The sequence below is a fragment of the Microtus pennsylvanicus genome, chromosome 21 (genome assembly GCF_037038515.1).
Source record: "Microtus pennsylvanicus isolate mMicPen1 chromosome 21, mMicPen1.hap1, whole genome shotgun sequence".
Classification (NCBI taxonomy): domain Eukaryota; kingdom Metazoa; phylum Chordata; class Mammalia; order Rodentia; family Cricetidae; genus Microtus; species Microtus pennsylvanicus.
The window spans coordinates 5,974,132-6,000,169 of NC_134599.1; the positions used below are offsets into that span (position 1 = coordinate 5,974,132).

The window sequence follows — 26,038 nt, forward strand, 5'->3', positions numbered from 1 at the left end:
GCGGGGCGCGGGGCGCAGGAGCCGAGAGCTGCGGCGGGCGGAGGGAGCAAGTGAAGCGTAATTTGAGGAAGATGGATGAGTCCGGAGGGCGACACCCCCAGCCCGCCCGCCCGCCCCCTCCCTCCTTATGAGCGAGGGAGCGCGGCGCCGGAGCCACACTGCGCCGAGCCCGCGCCCCGCCGCCACCTCGGCCCGCGCGCCCGCAGCGAGCCCTGCGTGTCTGCGCGGGGCGCACGGCGGGGCCCGGGCAGCGCCATGCAGAGAGCGGCGGGCGGCGGCGCCCCCGGGGGCAGCGGCGGGGGCAGCGGCGGCCCGGGCACCGCCTTCTCCATCGACTCGCTCATCGGGCCGCCGCCGCCACGCTCGGGCCACCTGCTCTACACTGGCTACCCCATGTTCATGCCCTACCGGCCACTCGTGCTGCCACAGGCACTGGCCCCCGCGCCGCTGCCCGCCGGCCTCCCGCCACTGGCCCCGCTCGCCTCATTCGCCGGCCGCCTGAGCAACACCTTCTGCGCCGGGCTGGGCCAGGCGGTGCCCTCGATGGTGGCTCTGACCACTGCACTGCCCAGCTTCGCAGAGCCTCCCGATGCCTACTACGGACCCCCGGAGCTCGCCGCTGCAGCCGCCGCTGCCTCCACCGCCTCGCGAAGCAACCCCGAGCCTGCAGCTCGGCGCACGGAGGGAGCGCTGGACGCCGACGAGCTGCTGCCGGCGCGCGAGAAAGTGGCTGAACCCCCGCCGCCCCCGCCGCCGCACTTCTCAGAGACTTTCTCGAGTCTGCCGGGTAAGTGCTGGGGCCGACGTGGGTTCGACCGTCAGGAAGTCCCAGACCGGGACCAGTCCAGAACTCCTGCCACCTGCTTGGAGCCCTGGAGTGCCAGATCCCAGCTCGCGCGATGTTCATTCCCCAACACCTCCAGGTCCCAAAGCCCTGCTCTGGCCTCGGAGCGCCTGAAGCCTCACCGGCGGCACGCTTTTTCGGCATTGTAGTCCACAAGCCTCGCCCTGTCTCTTTTTTCAGAATCCCTTCGTTTTTCTCTTCCCAAGGATGGGATTCCTGAGGGCGTCAGCAGGACCCTACGGTGACGGCATTCGGGAACAACTGTCACTTTAGAATGTGGGGGCGCATTCTGAATCGACCCCTCAGCACACAAATGGTGGGCATGGGCTTTATGGATGCGGCGCAGAAGGAGGGGCTGATGAGCCTGTGGCTTCTTCACCTTAACAGAGGTCACTATGGAACTCTCATTTAGACTAGACCTAAACATTGGAGAACCAGATAGGGCGCTGGAGCAGCGCAGACCAGGACTAGAGGGGTGTTAACTGGCGGCTGGTAGAGTTGGGTGTGGCAGTGCAGACAAGAGTTGAGGATCCTGCTGACAGGTCATTCAAGAGCCCTGGGAGGATGCCATCTCCACGGTGACAGGGTGCATGCCGTAAACGAACCCTGATCAGAGTCCATTTCTGGAAGTCCTCTTGCCCTGTCCTCAGTATCCTACAGCCAACAAGCTTCCCCCTTTCCGGGCAGAGCCAGGTGCGCTGAGATCGAGGCTTATGCAATCTGGGGAGTTCTTTTTTTTTTTTTTAATCTGGGGAGTTCTAATGAAGAAAAATAGCCCATGTAAAAGTAAAGAGCTTAAACTTCCTTCACACTCGGATGAGCCCACGTCTGCTCCGCAGTTCATGGCACTTAGCTTAGCTGATGTAAATGACCCAAAGGGTTTGGAGTGATAGCAGAGGCAAGCAGAGGATCCAAGAGTCATTGGGCAGGGCAGGTAGGTGATTCCTGAGGACAGGTTTCTGCTGTGGAACTGCCCACGGGGAAGAGGGGCTGCCCACTGTCTCAGGTGCTGGGGGGCCTGTCAAGAAGCCTGTCTTCCAGTTTTGATGTTTGGTTCTGGGCATTTTGGCTGTGGGGATTCATCCGTTGTTAAATCCTTTTCCAATCTGACTGACCCAAGAGGCTCTGAAGTCAGAGCGGCTCCTCAGGAGGACCCTAAGAAGAAGAGAGACACCTGGAGATAGCAGACAGTGTCTTCAGGACAAGAGGACAGGGCAGAGCAGAAGGAGGCTCCTCCGAAGGAAGATTTGGGATAGTTCAAAAGCAGGAAGGAGCAGGGCTGGCTTCTCAAGAGGTGCTGTGGAGGCCATGGGGCCTGGAGGCACAGCCAGGCAGACACAGGGGAGCCTAGAGCTGGAGGGAAGGAGGGAGGGGACCCACAGGTGGGGCAGACCTGAGGGGGTGTGCCCTTACCATGGGGGAAACAAACCGCTCATCCCCACACTGCCAGGGTCCCCTGCCCTTCTCTCCACTCTTATGTATAATGGGGGTTCTTTTCTGAAGTAAACCCAATATTGGCTATAAAACTGAATACGTCAACAGAAGAAAAGGGCACAATAGAACTATCGAGAAGAAAAGAAGGAAAGAGCCATGACAGGGGCGATGGGGTGGGCGAGAGGGGGTGATGGCAGACACTGACTGGAGATGGTACTAGGGAACTGGCCTTCTGTGGGAAGAGGAACTCTGGGCTGGGCTGAATGAGAAGTGAGCAACTTCACTAAAAAAGTGTGTGGGGATGAGTGTTGTGTCAAGGCAGGACTGGGAGAGAGCTAACCAAAAATGCCAGGGCATGCTAAGAGCTTCAGCATGGACAGAGGGTGCCAGCAGGCTGGTGACCCAGGGAGGAAGAACAGGTTTCCCGATCTAAGAAAAAAGGAACCCACAAGAAAAGGAGCTGTGCATACCGCTGCTGAAGCACAGGGAAGGGGCTTTGTTGGCAATTTAATGGGGGGGGGGCAGAGAAGGGTGTTGACAGTTTCTGTGCTGAAGGTCACGTCCCAGCCTGGGATGGTCTATGGCAGTATCACCTTAGGTGCTGGGAGAGCAGTAAGGAAGTCAGGCTTCAGAGGGACCGGAACCGGTCTTCACCCTCAATACAGCTGTCCGGGCCCTTTGCTGACAGCCACTCCCCTACCTCCCCAGCCGTGAGTGTTCCCTGACATGACTGTGGAAAGATAAAATGCAGTTACCCAAAGGTTAGGCATAAACTCCATCCGGGAATGACAGCACACGGCCGCCGAGGCTGATGGGAAATAGAATCTTTTGTTGGGGGACCATCTCGGGAAACTTGGGATGGAGTAAGAGAGTTCTCCGCTGTGCATGGGACTGGAACCTCCACAGAAAAGAGTCTGGGAAGGAATACAGTCTATAAAATGACAGAGGGAGAGTTGCTTTTCCGGTGGCGATGGGTGGGAGGCATTGGGCTGAAGTTATTGCTCATTCACACTTGTTGAATATTTAATGTATGCTTGCTAGCCCCTCCAAATGACCTTATAGAACAGCTGGGCGGGGTGGCACCCAGCACTAGGAGGGAGGGGCCGACAGAAGAGTAGTTCAGCAGGAGTTCCTTGAAGCCCTATCTTTAAAAAGAAAAAAAAGAGAAGAAAACTTCTAGTGAAGACAGGCCAATTTGGAGAATGAAAAAGTTCTATTCTTTGGGAATTACAGAGAATTGTTTTCAGTTGGCTAAGAATTAAGAAAGATGTCACTCTGTATGAGAACTGAGGAAGACAAAGCCCGGAACCTCGTTATAATTTGAGGGGAGGGGAAAAAGCTATGTTAGCAAATGAAGGGGAAAGGGAGGACTGTGTGGAGAAAGGATGACTAGAAGAAGCCCTGACAACGGCAGATGGAAGGAAAAGAGTTCTAGGTTGGGAGCGTGGGGAGCAGTAGGGCACACTTTTAATAGGAGCGCAGGGAGGATTAAATATGGCCCAGAGGGCTGGGGTGGTGGAGGGCTTGCCTAGAATGGGTGCGGTATTGGGTTCTATACACACGAGTGCTCACACCCACTTGAGCTCTCACACACTCGCATGTGCGTGCACACACAAACACACCAGCAAAAGAACCCAAAGAAGTGAGAGTTTACTAGAAATATCAAACAAGCAATTTATTAATATATGTAATTTAAAGGTTTTCACTGGTCACATTAAAAACATAAAAGAAACTAGTGCAATGAATGATAATAATCTTATTTACTCAAATATGTCTAAAATATTTCATCATCGATCCATATCCATGTTCCAATGACATAGCTTGTATCCTGTTTTCATACTGCCTTTGAAATCCAGTGCATACATTCTCCACTCCCCAGCTCAGCTGTCTTCAAACTCGCCATGTTTCAGGTGCTGACAGTGACTGTATCAACACATCTAAAGAGTCTGTAAGAGCAGTCTCATGACAGCCATTGGGTGGCAGACCCTCAGCGTCCCAGGAGACAGACAGAGGGCTGCAGAGAGCTCCCAAGGACAAGACCAGATTCAGCCCCAGCTGGGAGGGTCTGACCTGGTCTTGGGGACCTGAAGAAGTGTGTGGGCTCTGGCTGTGACAGTCAGTCACGGCTAACCCGTGTGCCGGATATGGCAAGGCTGTGCGGCACACAGCTGATGATGGGAAAGGATGCTGTGTGGTGGGGAGAGATGGAATAAAGCTGTCCTCTGGGGACAGTGCAGACTGGCACTTCAAACCGAGAGTTTCTGGAGCAACCCACTTGAAGGCTGGACCTCTTGGATGTAGAAGCTTAGACAGCGAGTGAGGGTGTGTGTACACCATGGAGAACCATTAGATGGACGATAAAGACACCAGGAGAGACAGAAATGATGCCTGTGTTGAAAGAGGGACAAGTGTAAACACTGGTAGCCAGGGTGGTGGAGAGGATGAGAGAGGACGAGGGACCAGCCTGAGAGACGTCAGTGCAGTGAGCACTATGTTTTAAAAACCGAGCAGGTAAGGATTTGCTAATTTCCGAATGGGGATTGCAGTGATGATGGTAATCACACAGGGAGCCAAGAAACTTCAGAGCAGCCTGGTGTTCAAGGGCTGATTGCTGTAAGCGAAGCACCTGATTGCAGCTAGGGAACATTTTTAGATGACCATTAATTAATTTCTGAATAGGTGTCCATTATGACTGGCAAGATACAGTATTTATCTATGAGAGGGAAATGACATGCCGTAGAGCCAGAGATTTCTTTTGTTAAAAACAAGAGTGGGGGGTGACAAAGACCTAGAGTATATTTTCCTAGCACTTTTGAGAAAGTACACAGAGATTGATTGTTCCACTGACTTTTGGGTTTGTTTCATTCTTAAAAACAGGCTATCTTTCAGTTTCCCGTGCTGACCTCAGATTCACTCCGCCTGCCTCTGCCTCCCAAGTGTTGGGATTAAAGGCGTGCGCCACTATTCTCAGCTTGCTTCATTGACTTTTCACATTTTGTTTTTATTTTTTCTCTCTGAAATATTTTATTTTTTAACATTACATGTATATGTGTCCAGAAGCCAGAAGACTGTCGAGGACCCTGGTATAGGCAGCTGTCAGTGGCCACCTGATGCGGTGCTAGGAAGAACAGTCTATGCTCCTAACTGCTGAGCCATCTTTCCAGCCATTTTTATTTTTATTTTGAGACAAGGTATTGAGACAAACCTAGGCTGGCTTCAAACTCACCATATACAAGATGACCATGGACTTCTGACGTTACAGCCCCAGCTAACCCTCTATCAACTTACTTCACTTTTGTTGCTGTTTGGTTTGGTTTTTTGAGACAGGGTTTCTCATTAGCTTTGGAGCCTGTCCTGGAGCTCTGTAGACCAGGCGGATCTTGAACTCAGAGATCCGCCTGCCTCTGCCTCCCGAGTTCTGGGATTTTTTTCTTTTCGAGACAGAGTCTCTCTATGGAGCCCTGGCTTAGGTCTCCCGCCTCTGCCTCCTGAGTGCTGGGCTTAAAGGTCTGTGTCACTACATCCAGAGGTCCACTGACTTTTAATGGAAGACAAATGTTGGGCTAGAGAAATGGTGTCAGCTCTTGCTGTCAAGTCTGAAGACCTGAGTTCAATCCCTGGGACCCACCTGGGAAAGGAGAAAACTGACTCCCACACACATGTTCACACTGACACAGTAATGTAATAGTAAAATTATAAAAAGACAAGCATTGCATTTGCTTGCTGTAGTTGAAGTTCTGACTCAAGGACTCAAGTCTCAGCTTTGTCACTATTTTACTGTGCAATTTTGACACATGCTTCAGTTAGAGAATATTTTATTGTTTGTCTATTTTTTAATTTTTTTATTGTATGTCTATTATGGACCTAGGGTGTTTAAGACACTTTGGGAGAATCACTGTCACACAACCTCTTTAGGCTTTGAGTTTCCTCATCTAGATCAAAAGTTTTCATTGAGGTGACATTGTGTATGTGTGTGCACGTGTGTGTACATGTGTGTGCGTGCATGTGTGCACGTGCGTGTACATGTATACATGTGTGTGTTTGGCTGGGTTTTGTTTATTTGTTGTGGTGGATTTTTGTTTGTCTGTCTGTTTTGGGGACACGTTATACTGGCCTGGAACTTGCTTTGCAGCCCATGCTGACCTTGAACTCCTGGAGGTCTACTTGCCTCTGGATTAAAGGCGTGTGCCACACCTGGCCCACAAGGGGATCTTTGGTGTCCCTTTCTATTCCTAGACTGGGTGTTTAAAGCTGGGATCTGAACCTGAGCTCCAAGGATCTCCTGACAGGAATCTGTCAACATGATGAGTGAGGTCACACCCTAAGTCACTTTACTAAGTCCTAGTTAAAAATTAGTATGTTCTTTAATGTGTGATCGTGGAACGAAAAACTGTGATTGTCTTAGCAATACATGAAGTTTTTTCATAGAAACCATGTGTTTTCATGAAGATTTACATTCTTTGGAGAGAGAACTTCTTGAGTTAGTAAAGGAGCAGGATTATATGACAAGATTAAGTTTAACTGGGTGGTGGTGGCTCACGCCTTTAATCCCAGCACTCAGGAGACGTAGGCAGAAGGATCTCTGAGTTCGAGGCCAGCCTGGTCTACAAGAGGTAGTTCCAGGACAGGCTCCAAAGCTACAAAGAAACCCTGTTTTGAAAAACAAAAACAAAAAAAGATTAAGTTTAAATATTGAATAACTTTTTAAAATACTTATTTTAATTAATTTTTAAAAATATATTTTATTTTCTGTATATGAATGTCTTGCCTGTGTGTATGTGCACCGTGTGCATGCCCGGTGCCCACAGAAGTTAGAGGAGGTCATCGGATACACCGGAACTGGAGTCATGGATTGCTGTGAGCTGGGTCCTGGGGACCCAGCCTGGGTTTGAGAGCCACTGCTCTTGCTGAGTATGGTGGTACATACCTTTAACTTAATCCCAGTACTCAGGAGGCAGAGACAGATGGATCTCTGCGAGTTTGAGGAAAGCTTGTCTACAAAGCAAGTTTCAGGACAGCTAGGGCTTTTATACAGAGAAATCATGCCTCTAAATAAATAAATATGTGTTCTTGTCTGCCCAATCATCTCTCCAACTCCTTTGTTTTATTTTTTAGGGTTTTATTTTATTTTTTAATTTTATTTTATTTTTGTCTTGGCTGTCCTGGAACTCACACTGTAAAGTTGGCTGTCCTCGAACACAGAGATCCAACTGCTTCTGCCTCCCGAGTGCTGGGATTGAAGGGGTGCGCCACCACCACCCCAGCCTATTTTTAATTCTATGTATATGTGTTTGACTATGTGTAGTATTTGCACATGAATACAGGTACCCTCTGAGGTCAAAAGGTCCTTTGAACCTGAAGTTGCAGTCATTTTGAGCTTCCAGACATGGCTGTAGGAACTGAACTTGGGTCCTCTGAAAGAGCAGTATACACACTTAGTCCCTGAACCACCTCTTCAGCCCTTGATAGCTGTGTTCTAACTTATTGGTTTCAAGTATAAAAGTGTACTCTCTGCTGCATAGCCGGAGCTGAGAAGGAGCTGGCAGGTTTTATCCACCTCCAGGGGAGTTCATGGTACAAAGCATTTAAGAACCCGGAAGGACTGGCAGATCTCAAAGTCCCTTCCTGAGATGCAGTCTCACCGTGCTGGTAACACAGGAGACTTTCTCTGGGGGATTGGACCAGAGCTTCGCTCCCTTGACTCAGATGGGGAGGAGCAGCTTCTGCGGCGGCACACACAGTGTGAAGGCATATATTACAGATGGTTAGGGAGAGAATTCTTTTTTCTTTATTTATTTATTTATTTATTTACTACGTATACAATGTTCTGTCTGTGTGTATGCCTACAGGCCAGAAAGAGGGCACCAGACCTCATTACAGATGGTTGTGAGCCACCATGTGGTTGCTGGGAATTGAACTCAGGACCTTTGGAAGAACAGGCAGTGCTCTTAACCGCTGAGCCATCTCTCCAGCCCGAGAGAATTCTTTTTGCTTTATTTTGGGTTTTTGAAGACAGGGTTTATCTGTGTAGATCAGGCTGGCCTTGAACTCAGAGATCCACCTGCCTGGGATTCAAGGCACTTGCCACCACACCAAGATTAGGAAGAAAATTCTTTCACTCAGAGTAATGGGCTGGGAGGCTCTCTTTGGAACAGTGGGAGAAAGACAAGAGGAAGAGTGGGAAGAGCCAGTCGGGCACAGCAGGAGGGATTCAAGGCCACTTCTGTTCTTGAACAAGTTTGGGGTCAGCCTGTGCTACCTGAGACCCTGTTGAGAGAGAGAGAGAGAGAGAGAGAGAGAGAGAGAGAGAGAGAGAGAGAGAGAGAGAGGAGAGAGAGAGAATTATTATTAATAATAATAATAATAAATAATGACTGGGCATGGTGGTGCGTTCCTTTAATGCCAGCTCTCCAGAGGCAGGTGGATGTCTGTGAGTCTGAAGCCAGGCTGGTTTATACAGAAATTTCTAGGTCAGCCAAGACTATGCAGTGAGCCTCTGTCTCAATGCACCTGCTGCTGCACCCACGCTCAGAACTTCTTGATGTTGGCCACATCACCTCTCTGCTTTCTCATCAGGAAAATGAGGGGTTTGAATTACGTTTTCTTTTTTTCTTTTTTTTTTTTTCTTTTTCTTTTTTTTTTTTTTTTTGGTTTTTTGAGACAGGGTTTCTCTGTGGCTTTGGAGCCTGTCCTGGAACTAGCTCTTGTAGACCGGGTTGGTCTCGAACTCACAGAGATCCACCTGCCTCTGCCTCCCGAGTGCTGGGATTAAAGGCGTGCGCCACCATCACCCGGCGAATTACGTTTTCTTTAAGGTTGTTTCTGGCTGTACAGTTCTGTTTGTATTTTAATGTGCTTGAGTTTGTTGTTTGTTTTAAAGATGAGGATAGGTCTCAGTTCCAGGCTGGCCCAGAACTCACAATCCTCCTGCCTTAGCCTCTCAGTTAGCTGGGGTTAGAGGTGCATGCCTCAAAGTCTGGTTTACAATTCCGCTTGATCCTTAAGGATACTTTTATTGATGAGTCATTCTTTTTCTAAAGGTGTGGGGCTGGAGAGATGGCTCAGTGGTTAAGAGCACTTGCTGCTCTTGCAGAGGACCTGAGTTCAGTTCCCAGCACTCATGTAGTGGTTCACAACTGCCTGTAACTCTAGTTCCAGGGGACCTAATGCCTCTTCTGATACCCCTTGGCTCCTGCACGTGTGTGTGTGTGTGTGTGCGCGCGTGAGCGTGCGTGTGCATGTGCTTGTGTGTGTGTGATATTTAATATACATTAAAGGTACCCTGAACAAGGGGTCTGTGAACACTGTGCTTCCCAGTGAGGTGTGGGTGTGTCCACGAAGAAGTCAGAGGCTGGCTAGCTGTGTGCGTTGTGTGGTGATGTCAGGTGTGGGTCTGAGGCTGGGAAGACATTACCATCAGAGACTGGGGAGGTGGAATCAGGCAATAGCATAGCAGTGGAGGTGTGTGTACCTGGTGTGCATTGAGGGCGGCAACCAGAGCAGGAGAAGCTGGCCTACAGAGCTGGCCTTTCTGTTGCTGCCGTCCAGTTTATCCTTTAGCTAAACAACACTGGATTCTAGTCTCTTCACACAGTCAGTGGTAAGAAGGGAGGGGCACAGAGGCGCCAGCACAGGTTGTGCCTGGGAAAGACGGGCATAGACCCAGCATTGCTGCTTCTTTGAGGAATATAACTGAGACTAACCTGAAAAGCCCCAGTGGTCTTTACCAGAGAAATGAGGGCCGTGGTATTTATCACAGAGTTAGCAGGTATACAGGAAGACCTTTACACTGAGTCCTGGATTTAAGGAAAGTCTTACTGGAGGGCTAAGGATATAGCTCAGACAGCAGATTGCTTGTCCAGCGTGTATGAAGCCCTGAGCCAGATCCCCAGAACCGCAGGTGTGGTGGTCATGCCTTGAGTCTAAGCACTGAGGAGGTGAAGGCAGGAAGATTAGCAGTTCAAGGCTGTTCTTGATGAATAGTAAATTTGAGGATTTGAAGCCAGCCTGGAGCTATATGATAAACTATATCAGTGAGGGGGGGTGTTGGAGGGATGGCTTAGCAAACTATATCAAAGTGTGTGTGGGGGGGGGAGTGTTGGAGGGGTGGCTCAGCAGTTAAGAGCATTGGATTCTATTCCCATTACCCACTTGATTGCTTACAACTTCCCACAACTCCAATAGCAGAGGACCCCAAACCATCTTCTGGCTTCCCTGAGCACCAATATGCATGCAATAAACAGGCATTCATGCAAGCAAAATATCTATACACACAAACATACATACATATACACATACATCCATGCATACATAAATCAGACAGAATCATCATTGTCAAAGCTCTTCAAATAGCTAGTCACTTTCCACAGAACTTTGCTGTGAGAGCTTGCCTTAGAAGTGGCATAGGAGAGGTAGCTACTGACCAAGACAGATACTTCAGGGGTGATGGTGGACACGTGAGTTTGAGGACAGGCAGAATGGAGCATTGTGCTGAGTGTGATATAATACAGGCTCCAATTTGTCTTTGCCTATTCTTTTTTTTTTTTTTTTTTTTTGGTTTTTCGAGACAGGGTTTCTCTGTAGCTTTGGAGCCTGTCCTGGAACTCGCTCTGTAGACCAGGCTGGTCTCGAACTCACAGAGATCCGCCTGCCTCTGCCTCCCGAGTGCTGGGATTAAAGGCGTGCGCCACCGTCGCCCGGCGTCTTTGCCTATTCTTGTGACATAGGCCAAACTGGCCCTGAACCGTGATCTTCCTGCCTTAGTCTCCCAAGTACTGAGATTACAGCTGTGAACCACCAAGGCCACCTGTGTGTCTGGCTCTTCCTCTTTCCTTTAGGCTTCCCTGTCTCCATTTTGACCTGAAGTGCTCTCCTGTGCCCCCCTGGAGTCTGCTTGCCCCTTCCTCTGCAGTCTTTTCTCTTCATCTGAATTCCCATGCTCTTACTGCTTCTATTTGGAGCTGGAAACAAAACTTTGACTGGCTGACGCTGACACTTAATCAGGAGGGCCGTGGAGATGTTTAACTTCCAAAGGAACTCCAGACTAGGTGGTGTTCTGAGGAAGGGCATCAGGAAATGGGGCGGGATTGTCTCCGATGGACTGCTGTAGGTGTGGGGTGGAGGACCTCACGTCTGCAGTCTGTTGGTCATTGTTGTACCTTGTGACAGCATCCCTGCCCCCCAGATAGGGTTTCTCTGTGGAGCCCTGACTGTCCTCAAACTCACTCTGTAGACCAGGCTGACCTCGAACTCACAGAGATTCCCCTGTCTCTGCCTCCCAAGTGCTGGGATTAAAGGCATGGGCCCCCACTTCCGACTTCATTTAACCATACCCCCTTGGACTGCTTGTGATGGTAGCTCAACCCGAATTTTAAAAAATATTTATTCACTCATCAGTTTATTTTGTGTGTGTGTGTGTATATGTGTGTGTGTATGTGTGTGTGTATGTGTGTGTGTGTGTGTGTGTGTGTGTGTGAGAGAGAGAGAGAGAGAGAGAGAGAGAGAGAGAGAGAGAGAGAAGGAGAGAGAGAGAGAGAGATGGTATGGTAGTACACACTACCCTGCACTCAGGAAGCTGAGGCAGGAGGATGGTGAGTTTAAGGGCTAGCCCTGGGCTACAGGGTAAGACTCTGTCTAAAAGAGGCAGGGGGACTGGGGCTGTAGCTTAGAGAGTAGAAGGTTTGCCTAGTGTCCACAAAGCCCTGAATTCGATCACCAGCAGAGCTTCCTTAGGTTGGAATGAGAACAAAAAGGCCAGAGCTTTGCTGAGAGGTAGTTTTTAGTTTTTCAGCTCTGCTTTCTTCATCGCAGGCCCAGGCTCTCAGAGCCACCCTGACCTCTTCCCAGTCCTCTGGATGCTTCACTGGCCCAAGAGGAACCTAAGCGCCTTCCCGCCAGTATTTCTCCCCCATCCTGCCTTATTTCTGGCCCAGTGACCACACCCCCTTCTTTAGGGCCTTGTTCCTCTTGGGCAACACAGTACCTGGTAGCCTGTCAATCACATTTTTCTATGCTGCTGGGCTCAGGTTGGCCTGTGGCTAGATGGGACTGAAAGGACATGCTGTATCCCGAGTTGTACACGCAGGAACTGTAAGCAGGGATTGTGATAGTAAAGGGAGTTGTGGCTGTGCCCTCTCCACCTCTCTCTAGGGTGGAGGGGCCTTGAGGAGAGAAAGGAGAGAGAGAGAAGCCTGAAACAGAGAGAGGAAGACCCACACTATCTGCATTTTGGATGCACTTGGGTACTTTGCTGTACCACGAATCAACATATGCCCATTTTAGCTTAAATTAAAGTTGAGGAGCTAGAAGCAATGCCTTTGTGGTTAAAAGCACTTGCTGCTCCTCTGGAGGGCCTAGGTTCAGTTCCCAGCACCCATGTTCAGTGGCTCACCACATTGGTTTCCAGGGAATCTAATGGCACATGGAACACACACAATCTCTCTCTCTCTCTCTCTCTCTCTCTCTCTCTCTCTCTCTCCTTATCTCTCTCTCTCTCTCTCCTTATCTCTCTCTCTCTCTCCTTATCTCTCTCTCTCTCCTTATCTCTCTCTCTCTCTCCTTATCTCTCTCTCTCTCTTTCTCTCTTCTTATCTCTCTCTCTCTCTCTTGTTTTGTTTTTTGAGACAGGATTTCTCGGTGTAGCTCTGGCTATCCTGGGACTTGATTTGTAGACCAGGTTGGACTCAAACTCACAGAGATCCACCTGCCTCTCCTTCCTGAGTGCTGGGATTAAAGGTGTGCAGCATCACTGCCCAGCACATTTTTATCTTTTTCAAAAATTTACTTTTAATTGTGTGTGTTTGTGTGTCTCTGTGTGTGTGTTTATGTGTGTGTCTGTGTTTGTGTATGTCTGTGTATGTAGGTATGTGTGTGAGGTTCTCTGTTTATCTGTGTGTTAAGTGTGTATGTGTCTGCATGTAAGTATGTACATATGAATGAATACAGGGATCTCCCTGGACCTGGAGTTCCAGGTGATTGTGAGCCAGCTCAGGTGAGTACTGGGGAAAAAAGCTTAGGTCCTCTGCAAGAGCAGAATGTGCCCTTAGCCTCTGAGCAATCTCTCCAGAGCTAGAAAATATATTTTCAAAGAAAAAGAATACCAGCTGGTAAGATTCTGTTCCACACGCTCTCAAAGGCAAGGAAGACCTGGTGGGAATTCTGTCTCGGGAATAATGGGAGAAGAAGGCCCTCTTCCGTGAGTACGCTAGGTGTAAGCTCGGTGATTAGAGCCTGTGTGTATGATAAGAAGGCAATTTAGGGCTGGAGAGATGGCTCAGTGGTCAAGAGTACTGGCTGCTCTTCTAGAGAGAGGACTGGCTCCAATTCTCAGCACCCACGTGGTGACTCACAACCATCTGTAACTGCATCCCCAGGGGATTGGGTACTCTCCTCTGGCCTCCTTGGGCACCCAGCACACGTTTGGTACAAAGACATGATGGCAGACAAAACACTCATGCAAATAAAGCTAAGCCACACAACTTAAAGAGGTTTTCTATTGGGGGGGCACTGGACAAGAGCTGTTACTTTGAGCGGAAGGTAAGGGGAAGAAAACCTGCTGGAAACGCTGGAATGAGCGCTAGGTTTCAGAGACCGAGATTCCGGATGCGGTGCAGTGTCCCCACGTGTGGGACTTAGAACATCATCGCACCCTTTCTCAGTTCCATTTCCTTCACCTGACAGTCGGGTTAGTGACTCTGCTGTCTGTGCTGATAGAGTGGACCAGCCCTACATCTTCAGCCTTCAGCCAGTGGCCTAAGGTAGAGAAAACAGAAACGTGGAAAAGGCGCAGGGAAGTCCAAGGTTACACAGAAGCATCCTGGGCAGCAGTGATGTTAGAGTCCATGAAAGGTCGTTGGGTCTGAAACAGCCTGGTGTCCTAGTTTGCTTTCAGTTGTTGCAATAAAGCAATCTGGGGAGGAAAGGGTTTATATGGCTTCAATTACAGCCCACCATCAAGGGCAGGAATGCAAGGCAGGAACTAAGGCAGAGGCCACAGAGGAACACCGCTCACTGGCTTACTGCTGACTTACTCGGCCTGCCCAAGGATGGCGCTATCCTCACTGGTCTGTCTGTACCTTTTCGCTCAATCATTAACCAAGAAAATGTCCCCAAAGATGTATCCACAGGACAGTCTGGTGGAGGATATCCCTCCATTGAGAGTCTCTAGCTGTGTCAAGACAGAAAAACTAACTGGAACACGTGGGGACTTGGAACTCCCCTGAGCTTGTCCCAGAACTGGGAGAGGCAGAATCGCAGTGATCTAGCAAAGGTCCTCCTGTTTCTGTGGAGCGGGGAATGCCAAGGGGCCAGAAGAGAGTGCAGAGACAGGAATGCTCCTTCCGTGCATCAAGTGATGGAGACAGTGGCATGCCAATCACGTCAAGTCAAAGGGTTGAGCAAAGAAAGAGCTGGCAGGGGACTGAGACAGTCCTGGCCCGCAAAGGAGTGGTTCGGTGCTGAGGGCTGGGAAGTGCAGCTAGATCTCTCTGGGGAAATGACCTGGGATTTCTCCCGCCTTTTCACCCCACCAGCTGGAAAAGAATGACTGTCTAGGGAGTACGAGAAGGGAGGGTCTTTGTCCTGGGAGCCAAGCAGGGCAATGTTGGTGCTGTTGTTTTTCAAGAAGACGAGAGAAGTCAGAACTTGGGGCTTCTTTCAGCCCCACAAGTGACTGCTGTCCTCTGAGCCTCAGGAGCTGGGACACTGAGGAACAGCTCAGTCTGAGCGTGTCCTGAGGCCTAAGTCTGAAGACGTCCCTTCAATGGCATTCATCGTCCTTGATGGGTTCCAGTGTAGCAGGCAAGTCTGGTGCTGTTCCAGGCTGGCCTCGAACTCACCATCCTCCAGTCTTGACCTCCCCGGTGCTGGGATTTCTGACAGGCACGGCAATGCCCAGCCTGAGGACTGTATGGGAAAATACCTCCCATAGATTCTCTGTGGCTGGTGAGCTCCTCTCTAGCCCAGCTGGACCCATTACTCCTTTTATTTTTGAGATTATAATATAGCTACAATATTTCTCCCTTGGCTTTCCTTTCTCCAAACCTGCTCATATATCCCTCCTTTTTCTCTTTATAATTCATGGCCTTGCTGGGCAGTGGTGATGCACGCCTTTAATCCCAGCATTTGGAAGGCAGAGACAGATGGATCTCTGTCAGTCGAGGTCAGCCTGGTCTACAAAGTGAGTTCCAGGACAGGCTACAAAGCAGCAGACAAATGCTCTCTCTCAAAAGAAAAAGAAATCATGGCTTCTTTTTCATTAATTGTTATTACATGCATATTACTAAATACAACCCGCTCGGTCTGTATCACGTTACTCTTATATGTTTTCAGGGCTGACCACTCGTTGCTGGGTAACCAATTGGTGTACTCTTCTCTGGAGAAGGCTATTTCTCCCTTACCTGTAGTTCTTTGTCTAGTGGATGGGGGAGGCCTTGATAGGGCTTCCGGTCTCTGGAGCCTCCGCCCTTCCTCTGAGGCAGCCTGAGTGTAACCTCTGCACTCCGAGGAGTGGCAGCTCTCTTGACACCAACTCTCTGAATAACTGTAGTTCAAGCTTTGCGCGTTCGGGTTCTCCAAGTCCACGAGGAACAGTCCCTAGGTCCTATAAGTCACAAGAGCAGTCACAGTGACTTCTGCCTGTTTCCTACTACCCAGCCTCTGCACTGTCACCCGCCCCCGCCCAAAGCCAAGGCTTCCCCACAGGCTCTGGGGTCACAGGGAGCCTCGCGCACACTCTGGCAGCAGTCCTGACATTCCCACACATGAGGTCAGGACCTTTCTGTCTCCTCGGCAACTTCTACCTCAAAACAGTTTTCATTTTGCTGAAGATTCCCCTTCCCCAGAATTCTTGTTTCCCATTATAAATTGTTTTCCATTATAAATTGTTTAGTGGAAGCTGGTCATGATAGCTCACACCTTTAATCCCAGCACGGGGGAGGCATACACAGGTGGATTTCCGTGAGTTTGAGTCCAGCCTGGTCTATGTAGTAAGTACCAGAACAGCCAGGGCTACTTAGAGAGACCTGGCCTCAACAACAACAACAAAATTTAAGATGTTCAGTGGCATCTTGTTTTATCAGCTGAGTCCATTTTCTTTTCTTTTTTTTTTGTTTTTTCGAGACAGGGTTTCTCTGTAGCTTTGGAGCTTGTCCTGGAACTTCCTTTGTAGACCAGGCTGGTCTCGAACTCACAGAGATCCGCCTGCCTCTGCCTCCCGAGTGCTGGGATTACAGGTGTGCGCCACCACTGCCCGGCTAGCTGAGTCCATTTACAACTGGAAATTTTCTTCTGTGGATCTGATGTCTGTCTAGTCCAGTTCCTCTAAATCAAACTTCACAAATAGAAAATTGATGAGAAAAGTTTGACAGCTAGGCATGACAAACCCAAGCCATGTAGTCCCTCTGTAGGCAGAAACAGGAAGATCGCTGCAAATTTAAGGCGACCCTGGTCTCCATAGCAAGCTCCCAGGCACTGAGCTACTTTGAGAGACTTGACCTCAAGCAAGAAGCAACAGGCTTCCTTAAGTGCTTCTGTTCGTTTTCAGTGAACCACAAAAATGTGGGATTTTTATTTAGACTCTTTCACTATTGACATTTATTATAAATCAGATAAAGGAAAACAGCTTGCATTTCTTTTCCCCTCCTCCTCTTCTTTAAAGCAGGGTCCCACTTCACAGTCCTGACTGAGGCTCTCACTGTGTCCATCAGAGAGCCCTGAATCCCTAAAGGTCTGCCTGTCTCTGCTCTTTGTGTTGGGATTAAAGGTGTGTGTACCACCACACCCAGCTGCATTTCTTTCTTTCCTTTCTTGCTCTTTCTTTTTGAAAAACGATGCATGCATTTTATTTCATGTGTGAGTGCTTTGTCTGCATGTATGTACGTGTACCAGTTGCATCCTTGGTACCCCAGAAGGTCAGAAGAAGGCATCCAACCTCCTGGAACTGGAGTTATGGGTGGATGATTGTAACAAGCCATTGCTCCAGCCCCCCTGCATTTCTTTCTTAACTAAGTTACGAGGAATTGGTAAACTGTGTGAGCTTGCTGCCTGCGGGGCCATTCATTCCTGGCCACTGACTCCATCCAGGTTCTCAGTGTGCCCTCTGCTGGTGGAGCAAAGAGCAAGTGACAGCAGCAAATGTGTCCGCACTGGGGGTTGGGGTTGGAGCGAGGAAATGGTGCTGTTCAATTTGTCCGTCCCTGGCTCCTCCATTTTCCCTGTCTCTGTAAGAAACTCGGCCTTCCACGTTGTCTGGTTCATCATTCAGCTTCCTGCCACTGCTGGGCCCTGCTCCCCTCTGGCTTACGTTCCTCTCTGCCTGCTTTCCCCGGTCCTTCAGTCGCCCCTCTTTGGGACGTCTTCATTGTTCCAATGGCTGTCCTCTGAGGCCAGCTTTTGGTTGTGTGTTCCCTCCTCTGCCCCACCCCCACCTGAGTCTAGAGGTGGCTTATCAGAGTCTTCACTGTCACAGTCATAAAGGCCCAGGCAGAAACTCTTGCCCCTGCCACTCAGTGCCCCACGGGGATCAAGAAACAGTGAGAGGCCATGAACCCTCGCTCCTCTTGCGGCTTTAAAAGTGGCAGGGAGGGTGGCCTGCGTGTGTGGGCTGGAGTTTCTGGATCTGTCTGAAGACAGAGGGATGGATGAGATGATCTCAGGAGGGCTCTGCCGGATGGAGGAGCGGGGAGCCTCCTCTCAATCATCATCAATTTAGATTTATTGGACGCCCCCCCCCGGGGGCTTGGCGCTGTACTAAATGGTTGCCTCTATCCTTCAAGCCCCGAAATCCAGTTTCTGCCCTTTTAACACTGTTTAAAGCTTTGCGCCATTGGGTTATGTTTTTCTTAACATATTATTAATTATTACAGAGTATGTTTTTAAAATTGAAACCATAGGACTTAGTAATAGTGCTGGGATTTTCTTCACTTCTTTTAGTGCCTTAAGATCCTCTAGGACTCCTCTGGGTACGGGAAGATCGGAGGCACACTCCACACTGGGGTGCATGCGTAGGGAGGGAGTCATCCTGATGCTGGGAATGGGTGGAGCTGAAGGGGGCTATCTCAGGAGGGTCTGAGAAAGGGAACAGCTGGAGAGAGGGAGAGAGCATGCATGCCTGTCCTGGAAATAGCTACTTTTATTTTGTTAAATATTTATTAAATGCCTATTCTATAGGTAATTTTTAAGCTATCAAAGCTATAACCGTGAATAAAATACGATTGAAACCCGCATTTTTGTGAAGTTTATATTCTAATAGGAAGAGACATAGTTTGCTTTTTTTAAATAAAGTGAATGAGGTTGACATCACTCACATATTATGGCAGCAGATGAGTCCAAGAAGCATCCAAATTCTAAGAGGGTGACAAGGAAGAAGGGCCAGCCCGAAGGAGCCAGGGAGGGAGCCAATGCCTGATCTGGGGAGAAATGTGGTGTTCCCAACAGAGACAGGGCTAGGGACAGGTGGGTACAGAAGACAGGAAAACCACTAGAAGAAGCAGGTTTGGTGGTTAGAAAGGGCCCAGCTCTGGTCAGACCTGAGAGGCAGACTTGTGGGGGAGGGGTTGGATAGGACCATGAAAGGAGAATAAGAGTATTGTCCTGGTGGAGTCTGGAGATGGGGAGGAGGGGTTTCCTAGGTCAGCTGCGATAGTGTAGTAAGGGTGAAAAGCTTGGAGGAAGGTTGAGACTTCCATTTGGGACTTGAGAAGTGTGAGTCTGTGCAAATGAAAAATAAAATGGTATGAACAAGATCCCTTAGCAAGAAGAAGGAGGGTACCCATGTCCCGAATCTTTAGCAAAAGATTTATTTGCTTTTATCCTGTTATTGTGTGTGAACGAGTGTTGGCCTGCATGTATGTCTGTGCACCACGTGCATGTGGTGCCCATGGAGACCAGAAGAGGGCGTCAGATCCCTTGGAACTATAGTTACAGGCGATTCTGAGACATGTTGTTGCTGGGTCCTAGGAATAGAACACGGGTCCTCTGCAAGAGCAACCAATGCTCTTAACCACTGAGCTGTTTCTCCAGCCCTCAGGCCTTAATCTTGCAGAAAAGAAAATATTTGTGACTAGAGCTGAGGTAATATTGGCACTTTTCCAAGGCACCTGAATGGCAAAGCTGCTTATGGGAAGGTAAGGGGTAGTTTGGATCTTGGCTGGTCTGCTGCAAGCTGGGGTCTGGGCAGCAAGAAGGTGATGGCTGCATAGTAGGGTTGGGGACAAGGCCTCAGAGGATCCTGAGGAGAAAGAGCAGGCCTGAAGGAACAGGTGTGGACTCACTGGGAGGGAACAGGTTGTTGACTCCAGGCCAAGTGGGAGGGTCTACAACAAGGGAGGGCCAACTGCTCCCCTTCCCTTCCTGTGCTATGCCTTTGTACAGCCTTTCTCTTTTCATTCCCTGCGCCCGGGATCCCGTTTGCTGTGAGCTGTAATCTCACTGCTGAACATGCCTAAGGGCTGTGGATGCGGTGTGGGTGACGTGGGCGTGGGGGTTGCATCGCTGCTCTCATCCAGTCTACCTTCAGTGAGCTCCTAAGTCACAGCTTCCTTGGGTTCTTTCCTTACTGGTTGCTGGGCTGTCTTTTAAATTCCTATTGTTTTCTTTGGGCAGAAAATAACTTTGCAAAATTCACATACACACACAAAAGAAAAAAGTAGAGGAAATTATGTGTGTATGTGTGTGTGTGTGTGTGTGTGTGTGTGTGTGTGAGAGAGAGAGAGAGAGAGAGAGAGAGAGAGAGAGAGAGAGAGAGAGAGAGGGAGAGAGGACAGCTTTTGAAAGTTGGTTCTATCCTCTTGGCATGTGAGCCTCAGGGGTCCAACACAGGTCACCAGGCTTGGCAGCACCCACTATGCTGGTCTCTACCTTAGTTTTTTTGAGACAGGGTCTCTCACTGAAACTAAAGCTTACTATTTTAGCTACACTGGTTAGCTGGGAGCCCCCGGGGTCCATCGTTGCCCTGTGGCTGGGGGTACAGGTGTGAGCCACCACGGCTGACCACATGTGGCTATTTATGTTGGTGTTGTAGATCTATAGCCAGTCCCTCGTGCCTGTACAGCTAAGCCGTCTCCCCAACCCTAAAAAGCATTTGAAATGCGTTAGCAGTCATGACAGAGATACAATTAAAACCAGTGGTTTCGATTTTAGAATTAAGTAGAGATGAAAATACTTATATCCTGTGATAACACAGTCACCCACTAGGAGTTAAGATGTCCTACATCCCCTCCAGGCTTCCCCGCTGAGGCCGGACTCTCCTCCGTTGGTGTCGTGCAGGCAGCGCTGGCCAGAGAGTCTGTGCAGGAGAGAGATAATGGCTTGCTGACATTAAGGATGAGCCCTAGAAAGTTTGGTCACAGATAAGGAGGTGTCCATGCTGGGCGCTTTCCCATCAGGGCAGTCTGGTTAAGAGCTGGGACCAGGTAGACGAGGAGGTCCCATTCTCCAGCCTTGTCAATTTCTTGGCTTCAGACCTGGAATGAGACCAAATGACTGCGGTTTCCGTCTTGACGTAAGATTCTGTGACCCAGATCTAGTATGTGTGTCTGGAGGACTAAGAGTCAGGATACCACTTGCTCTTGGGATTCCTGGGAGCTCTAGCTCCCTCCGGCCAGCTCCCACATTGTTTCCTCCTGGGACTGCTGGTCGGGGTTTGGAGGGTGGGTACCAGGTTTGGAGGAAGCCGGGAGGTGGTAGGGAGCATGAAATGGGGTGGTGGGAAAGTTGGGGGGTCACCGTCATACGCGTTGCCTCTCTGCTTTCCCATAGTGAAGTCTGCTGGTTAAAAACTTTCTTCCCATTCTTTGTTTTCCCCTAACCCTTTCCCCGCGCCCCCGTGGATGCCCATCTTGTCTCCCGACCCATCTCTTCCTCTCCGAATGTGCTGTTTCCTATTGTCAATGACTCATTCCTGGCCATGCTTCCACGTGCCGCTCCTTCCCCATCCATTGGTTCCTCCACTCCACCCCCCACAGCAGAGGGGAAGGTGTACAGCTCAGATGAGGAGAAGTTGGAGGCCCCAGCAGGAGACCCAGCAGGCAGCGAGCAGGAGGAAGAGGGCTCAGGCGGTGACAGCGAGGACAGCTTCCTGGACAGTTCTGCAGGGGGCCCAGGGGCTCTTCTGGGACCTAAACCGAAGCTAAAGGGAAACCTGGGGACTGGTGCTGAGGAGGGGGCACCAGTGGCCACAGGGGTCACCACCCCTGGGGGGAAAAGCCGAAGGAGGCGCACAGCCTTCACCAGCGAGCAGCTTTTGGAGCTGGAGAAGGAGTTTCACTGCAAGAAATACCTGAGCCTGACAGAGCGCTCCCAGATCGCCCACGCCCTCAAGCTCAGTGAGGTGCAGGTTAAGATCTGGTTTCAGAACCGCCGGGCCAAGTGGAAGCGCATCAAGGCTGGCAATGTGAGCAGTCGTTCTGGGGAGCCCGTGAGAAACCCCAAGATTGTGGTGCCCATACCTGTGCATGTCAACAGGTTTGCTGTGCGCAGCCAGCACCAACAGATGGAGCAGGGAGCCCGGCCCTGACGGGGCTCCTGGGGACCGGAAGGCAAAGGATCTGCACCTGTCCCTGCCCAAGACTCATTGGGTGCTGCCCACTAAAGGGGCCTCGTGGACCTGCTCCGGGAGAGGTCAGCTGTGCTCCCTGGATTGCAGACATGAGTGTTTGGCCTGGGACTGTGCTGGAGCCCTCAGACCTAGGGATTTCAGGGGTGCAGGGTTCAAATTCTGATCCCCGAGAGCTTCTGGAGCAGAAGTGGACTCCGAAATGCCCAGGACCTAGAGGGTTCCATGGCTAAGGCCTGTGGGAGCAGCTTCTAACAGAGGGGAGAAGTACTGGGTGGTACCAGCCTGGGGCCACAGTTCCTTATTTATTTTGTGTAAAGTTTGTATATATGGAACTATTTTATCTTTGTCCGTCTGTTCTCCTACGGGGCACCGGGACAGTTGTTTCCTTGAGCCTCACCTAGTTTGTCCCACCCTACTGCTTTGTGAAGGCGCTATTGTGCTGCTCAGTATAAGGACATGCAAAGACATGAGATGGAACTGTGATGGCCAAAGTGAGGGGTTCTTCAGCAGCCCCCTCTTCCACTCTTAAGCATGCCTCCACAGTGCATCCAGCCCCCACCCCACCCTCCTGTTGCCACTGGCTACTTTGTCCCCACTTCCCCAAATCTTTCTGCTCCTGGTGTCTTCTCTTAGGGAGAGGTGGCACACTTTGGGGAGAGACTCAGTTCAGTTTGAATTGAAGGGAGATCCCAGTTTAACTTGGAGAATGTCCAGGTCACCTACATAGAGGACACTATCCTGTCAGTGACTAGGGCAGGACAGGAGGCTCACTCCACCATGCAAGCTAGATAAAGAAGTGCTTCCTTTACAGAGGGCACAGCCTCATCTCTGCCTGCATGGCTATCTCATACGCAGGACCTGGGGCAGAGACCCAGCGCCCCTCGGCTCTTACGATCTTAGCTGTGCTCTCTCCTGTCCATTATTATTACATTTGGAAGGGTTAGGCTCCCATCAGCCTCTTCTACTACAGAGCAAGATGGGTTGAAAGAAGCCACTGCTGAACTGACAGGACAAGAGTGAGTCCAGGATGGTTCTGGAAGGTTCTGGGCAGAGATGATGGGCGGACAAATCCCAGGAGCAGGGCTCTAGACATCTGCAGACGTTGGGGCAAGGAGACTGTTAAGAGAAACGCACTGCGGCTGCTGCTGGGGTAATGAGCTTTTGGGGGAAGAGACGTGACCTGTACGGATTAGGGAGAGTGGAAAACAGAAAAATGAACAAGCTGGATCAGGCAGCTGCCAACAAGGGAGGAGTCCTGCCTTACAGGATGCTCTGGCCACGGGTGAGCCTCAGAGTGGCAAAGGTGTCAGTTTCATGTTCATGTACGTGTCGAATACTTCTATGAGACCAAGTCAGTCTGTCCTTAGCAGTTCATCTCCCCCAAGCAATTCTCTAGTGAGAACATAGATCTAGAGTAAGGGTGTCTCTTTCTCTGGTCCTTGGAAATTTAACTCCAGTAAGACATGGGAATTTAACCTTGAATACGCAGTCCAGGTCCAGCTCATTCCCAGCCAGGTGGACCGCAAAGTCAAGAGACTTGGATCCCTTATACTTGATCTACACAGAAGTCAACACAGAGGTTAAGCTCTTGCCTCTTCAGCAGAGCTGGATGGAGTCCAGGTTCTGAGAGGGCAAGTGACCAACATCCAGTCTTTTGGCTTTCCATACAGCTTCAACTGTGCTAAGCATGGAGCCAGCCCAAGCAGCTTGTCTAGCGAGTCTGGAGCTAGCCCATCCTGTGTCCGGGAACCAAGTCCTGTACCTACTTATGGCACTGTTCAGATTCTGTCATGTAAGACTCTTTAACAGACTTGAAAGGGGGAATGTGGATGAAAAAAATAAAACCTGGTTTCCTCTCAATAGCGTTATTTGATTATTAACAGACATTAATTGGTGGGTTAAGTGCCCCTGTTCAAGATGTTTCAGAAAATATGGGCCACTAGCAAGGTGGTTTCAGGGATAGGAAACAGATCCAGCACTGAAACTCAGTCAATTCTCATCCATTATAAACTAGAAGGGAGGCATTTCCCCAGGGTTCTTTCAAGAATAAAGGGACATGGCAGGAAGAGAAGAGAAGGGGATCTGGACTCTGCTTCCAGCTTTGCTCAAGACAGGTTAAGTTTAGAGCGCTGCTGGAGGTTGCGGTGGCTCTTGGCCCTGCCCCTCCCTTCTCCTCGAAAGGCATGGGCCAGCCACTTTATCACACAGCTGTTCTCGTCACTCTGGGAGAGCCTCCACGCAGCCCTAAAGCCTCCCTCAACACTAGCCACCGCGGTGTTGGAGTCTCTCTGGAAGAAGCAGAGGCTATGCCGTTGCACACTGGCCGGTGCAGGGCATGCTTACTACACAGAACGCCAACGACAGCAGAGATCGCTGGCAGTTTTCAGGAGGGGGCGGTGAGAGGATAAGGCGGCACAAAGCAGGAAGTAGAGCCAGTCTCCTCTGTCAGCTTCCCCTGCCCAGGACTGCCGAAAGAACTGACAGGAGGAGGTAACTAAGGAGAGCAGGGGCCATAAATCTCAAAACAGACCACAAAAGCAGAAAGTGGAGGTGAAGGTCACTCTGGGAAGGTCAGGAAACCGAGCACAGAGAAATGACGCCACACATACAGCCTGGTTTATTGGCTCATCATACACACGCCACGTATATACACAAACATAAATACTCCGATGTACAAATTTTACATGGGACTCACAGACTGGCCCCCTGGTCTCTCATCTGGCACCCCCATCCTGTGTCCTGTCCTTTCCCACCCATTGCAGGGTGAAGGCTTGTGGGAGCTGTCATGAGGAGGCAGGGTTCTGGAGGAGGGAGAGGTCCTGCCCCCCTCTCCTCACAGGTACCTCCAAAGGGTTCTGTCCCTTAATGGCACCATAGGGCAGAGGGCTGCACAACACACTCCTGCTCTCTGCTGCAGCTCAAATCCCAAAGCTCTCCTCCATCCCTGGACCCTTCTCCTGTCCTCTTCTTCACTGTGCATCCCTGCTTCTCCATCTCTGTGTCCTCCAGGCCATGGAGTCCTTCTGGTCCCTCTGCCCTCTTCCTGAGCTTCATAGGAGACTAGGGCTGCGGTGCAGCTCTGCAGAGGAATTGGTGCCATTGGCAGGCTCTCTGTTGGGAGTGGGTGCTAACCCACAGCCCTCCACAGGGCACCCATGCTGAATCAAGATGTCCGCACATTCCTGGCTGCCGGCCCGGCGGGCATAGGCCAGTGGAGTCAGACCCCGGGCATCACGGCTCCTCACATCCACCCCGTACTGCAGGAGAAAGCATATTCACAGTTGGCATATGTGGAAGGAAAGGCTTCAGCTCTCAGGGCAGGGGAGAGGCAGCTTCTGAAGGCTGAGAAGGGGGGCCCAGGACAGGCCAGAGGTACCCAGACTCACCCAGATGAGCAGCTGTGTAAAGACCACATTGGCCATGGCACTGGACAGGTGCAGGGCTGTCCTCCCATCACCATCCCCGTATGTCTCGTTCACCTCCTCCTTGGACCCATGGGCCAGCAGCATCACCAACAGCCGCAGGTCATCCTCCACTACAGCCCGGAGTAACTGCTGCCCCAGCGGCACATCCGAGCTTGGTAGCGGGGCCAGGAAGAGCTTCTGTTCATACTTGGCCCGGATCCAGCGCTCCTTTTCCTCTCTATAAGCACAGGCCCATCAAGGCATGAGGCAATGAAGGAAGCAGGCATTTAGGCAGGGACTAGGGAGGACTACTGCAACGATGAGAATGAAGGCACAGAGGAGCCCCAGGGATCCCAGGGCCCTCAGAGGGGCAACAGGTCACATAAATAGGATGGTATTGAGTAAAAGGGGAAGGACACTGAAGGGAGACCTCTGGGGCCAGTAGGGATACGAGGGCAGAGAGGGCAGGAAGATTCCAAGCAGGCCTGAGAGGCAGCTTATCAAGCCGTCTGAACTCTTTGCAATTGGTAGCACTGGAACAAAGCGGGTGACAGCTTGAGAGGGGGCCATGGCCACCCTATCTACCACCCATTCTCCCCATCTCAGCATGCAGGCTTGCACACGGGAGCCACACAGTGATATGGGTCCTGCGCATGCGGCTCCTGCTGGCCCCTGACCTACCGATAACAGCTCAGAAAAGGCCCTGTTGTTGTGAGACGCCTGAGTGACAGGTACCAGCAGGGGAGGGACACCCCCAGAGGCCAACCGTCAAGCAAAGCAACAGCGTTTTAACCCTTCTAA

The 26,038-nt window shown here is 50.4% G+C and overlaps 2 protein-coding genes across 8 annotated transcripts in view; one reads left to right on the forward strand and one right to left on the reverse strand.

Moving 5' to 3' along the window:
• Positions 1–240: 240 nt before the first annotated feature.
• On the forward strand, positions 241–23,691 carry Gbx1 (gastrulation brain homeobox 1). The gene is made up of 2 exons (XM_075955581.1): positions 241–787; positions 21,241–23,691. Exons 1-2 carry the CDS (start codon positions 256–258, stop codon positions 21,789–21,791), a joined length of 1,083 nt encoding a protein of 360 aa, XP_075811696.1. The 5' UTR covers positions 241–255; the 3' UTR covers positions 21,792–23,691.
• A 736-nt stretch (positions 23,692–24,427) lies between these two features.
• Positions 24,428–26,038, reverse strand: part of Agap3 (ArfGAP with GTPase domain, ankyrin repeat and PH domain 3) — a 50,366-nt gene continuing 48,755 nt past the window's right edge. For 5 of the 7 annotated variants that reach the window (XM_075955338.1, XM_075955335.1, XM_075955337.1 and 2 more), the window contains 2 exons: positions 25,220–25,475; positions 24,428–25,090 (listed from right to left, as the gene is read on the reverse strand). In XM_075955338.1, the coding sequence (XP_075811453.1) occupies positions 24,884–25,090; positions 25,220–25,475 (463 nt within the window). In that variant the 3' untranslated portion in view covers positions 24,428–24,883. The remainder of the gene's footprint in view (positions 25,091–25,219; positions 25,476–26,038) is intronic. The other 2 variants (XM_075955343.1, XM_075955341.1) reach the window with 1 other exon arrangement.

Bases quoted from the DNA above. Each gene is read 5' to 3' on its own strand.
- Gbx1 (XM_075955581.1), top strand. From the start codon at position 256: ATGCAGAGAGCGGCGGGCGGCGGCGCCCCCGGGGGCAGCGGCGGGGGC. The intron at 788-21,240 runs GTAAGTGCTGGG...CACCCCCCACAG, and splicing joins GACTTTCTCGAGTCTGCCGG to CAGAGGGGAAGGTGTACAGC.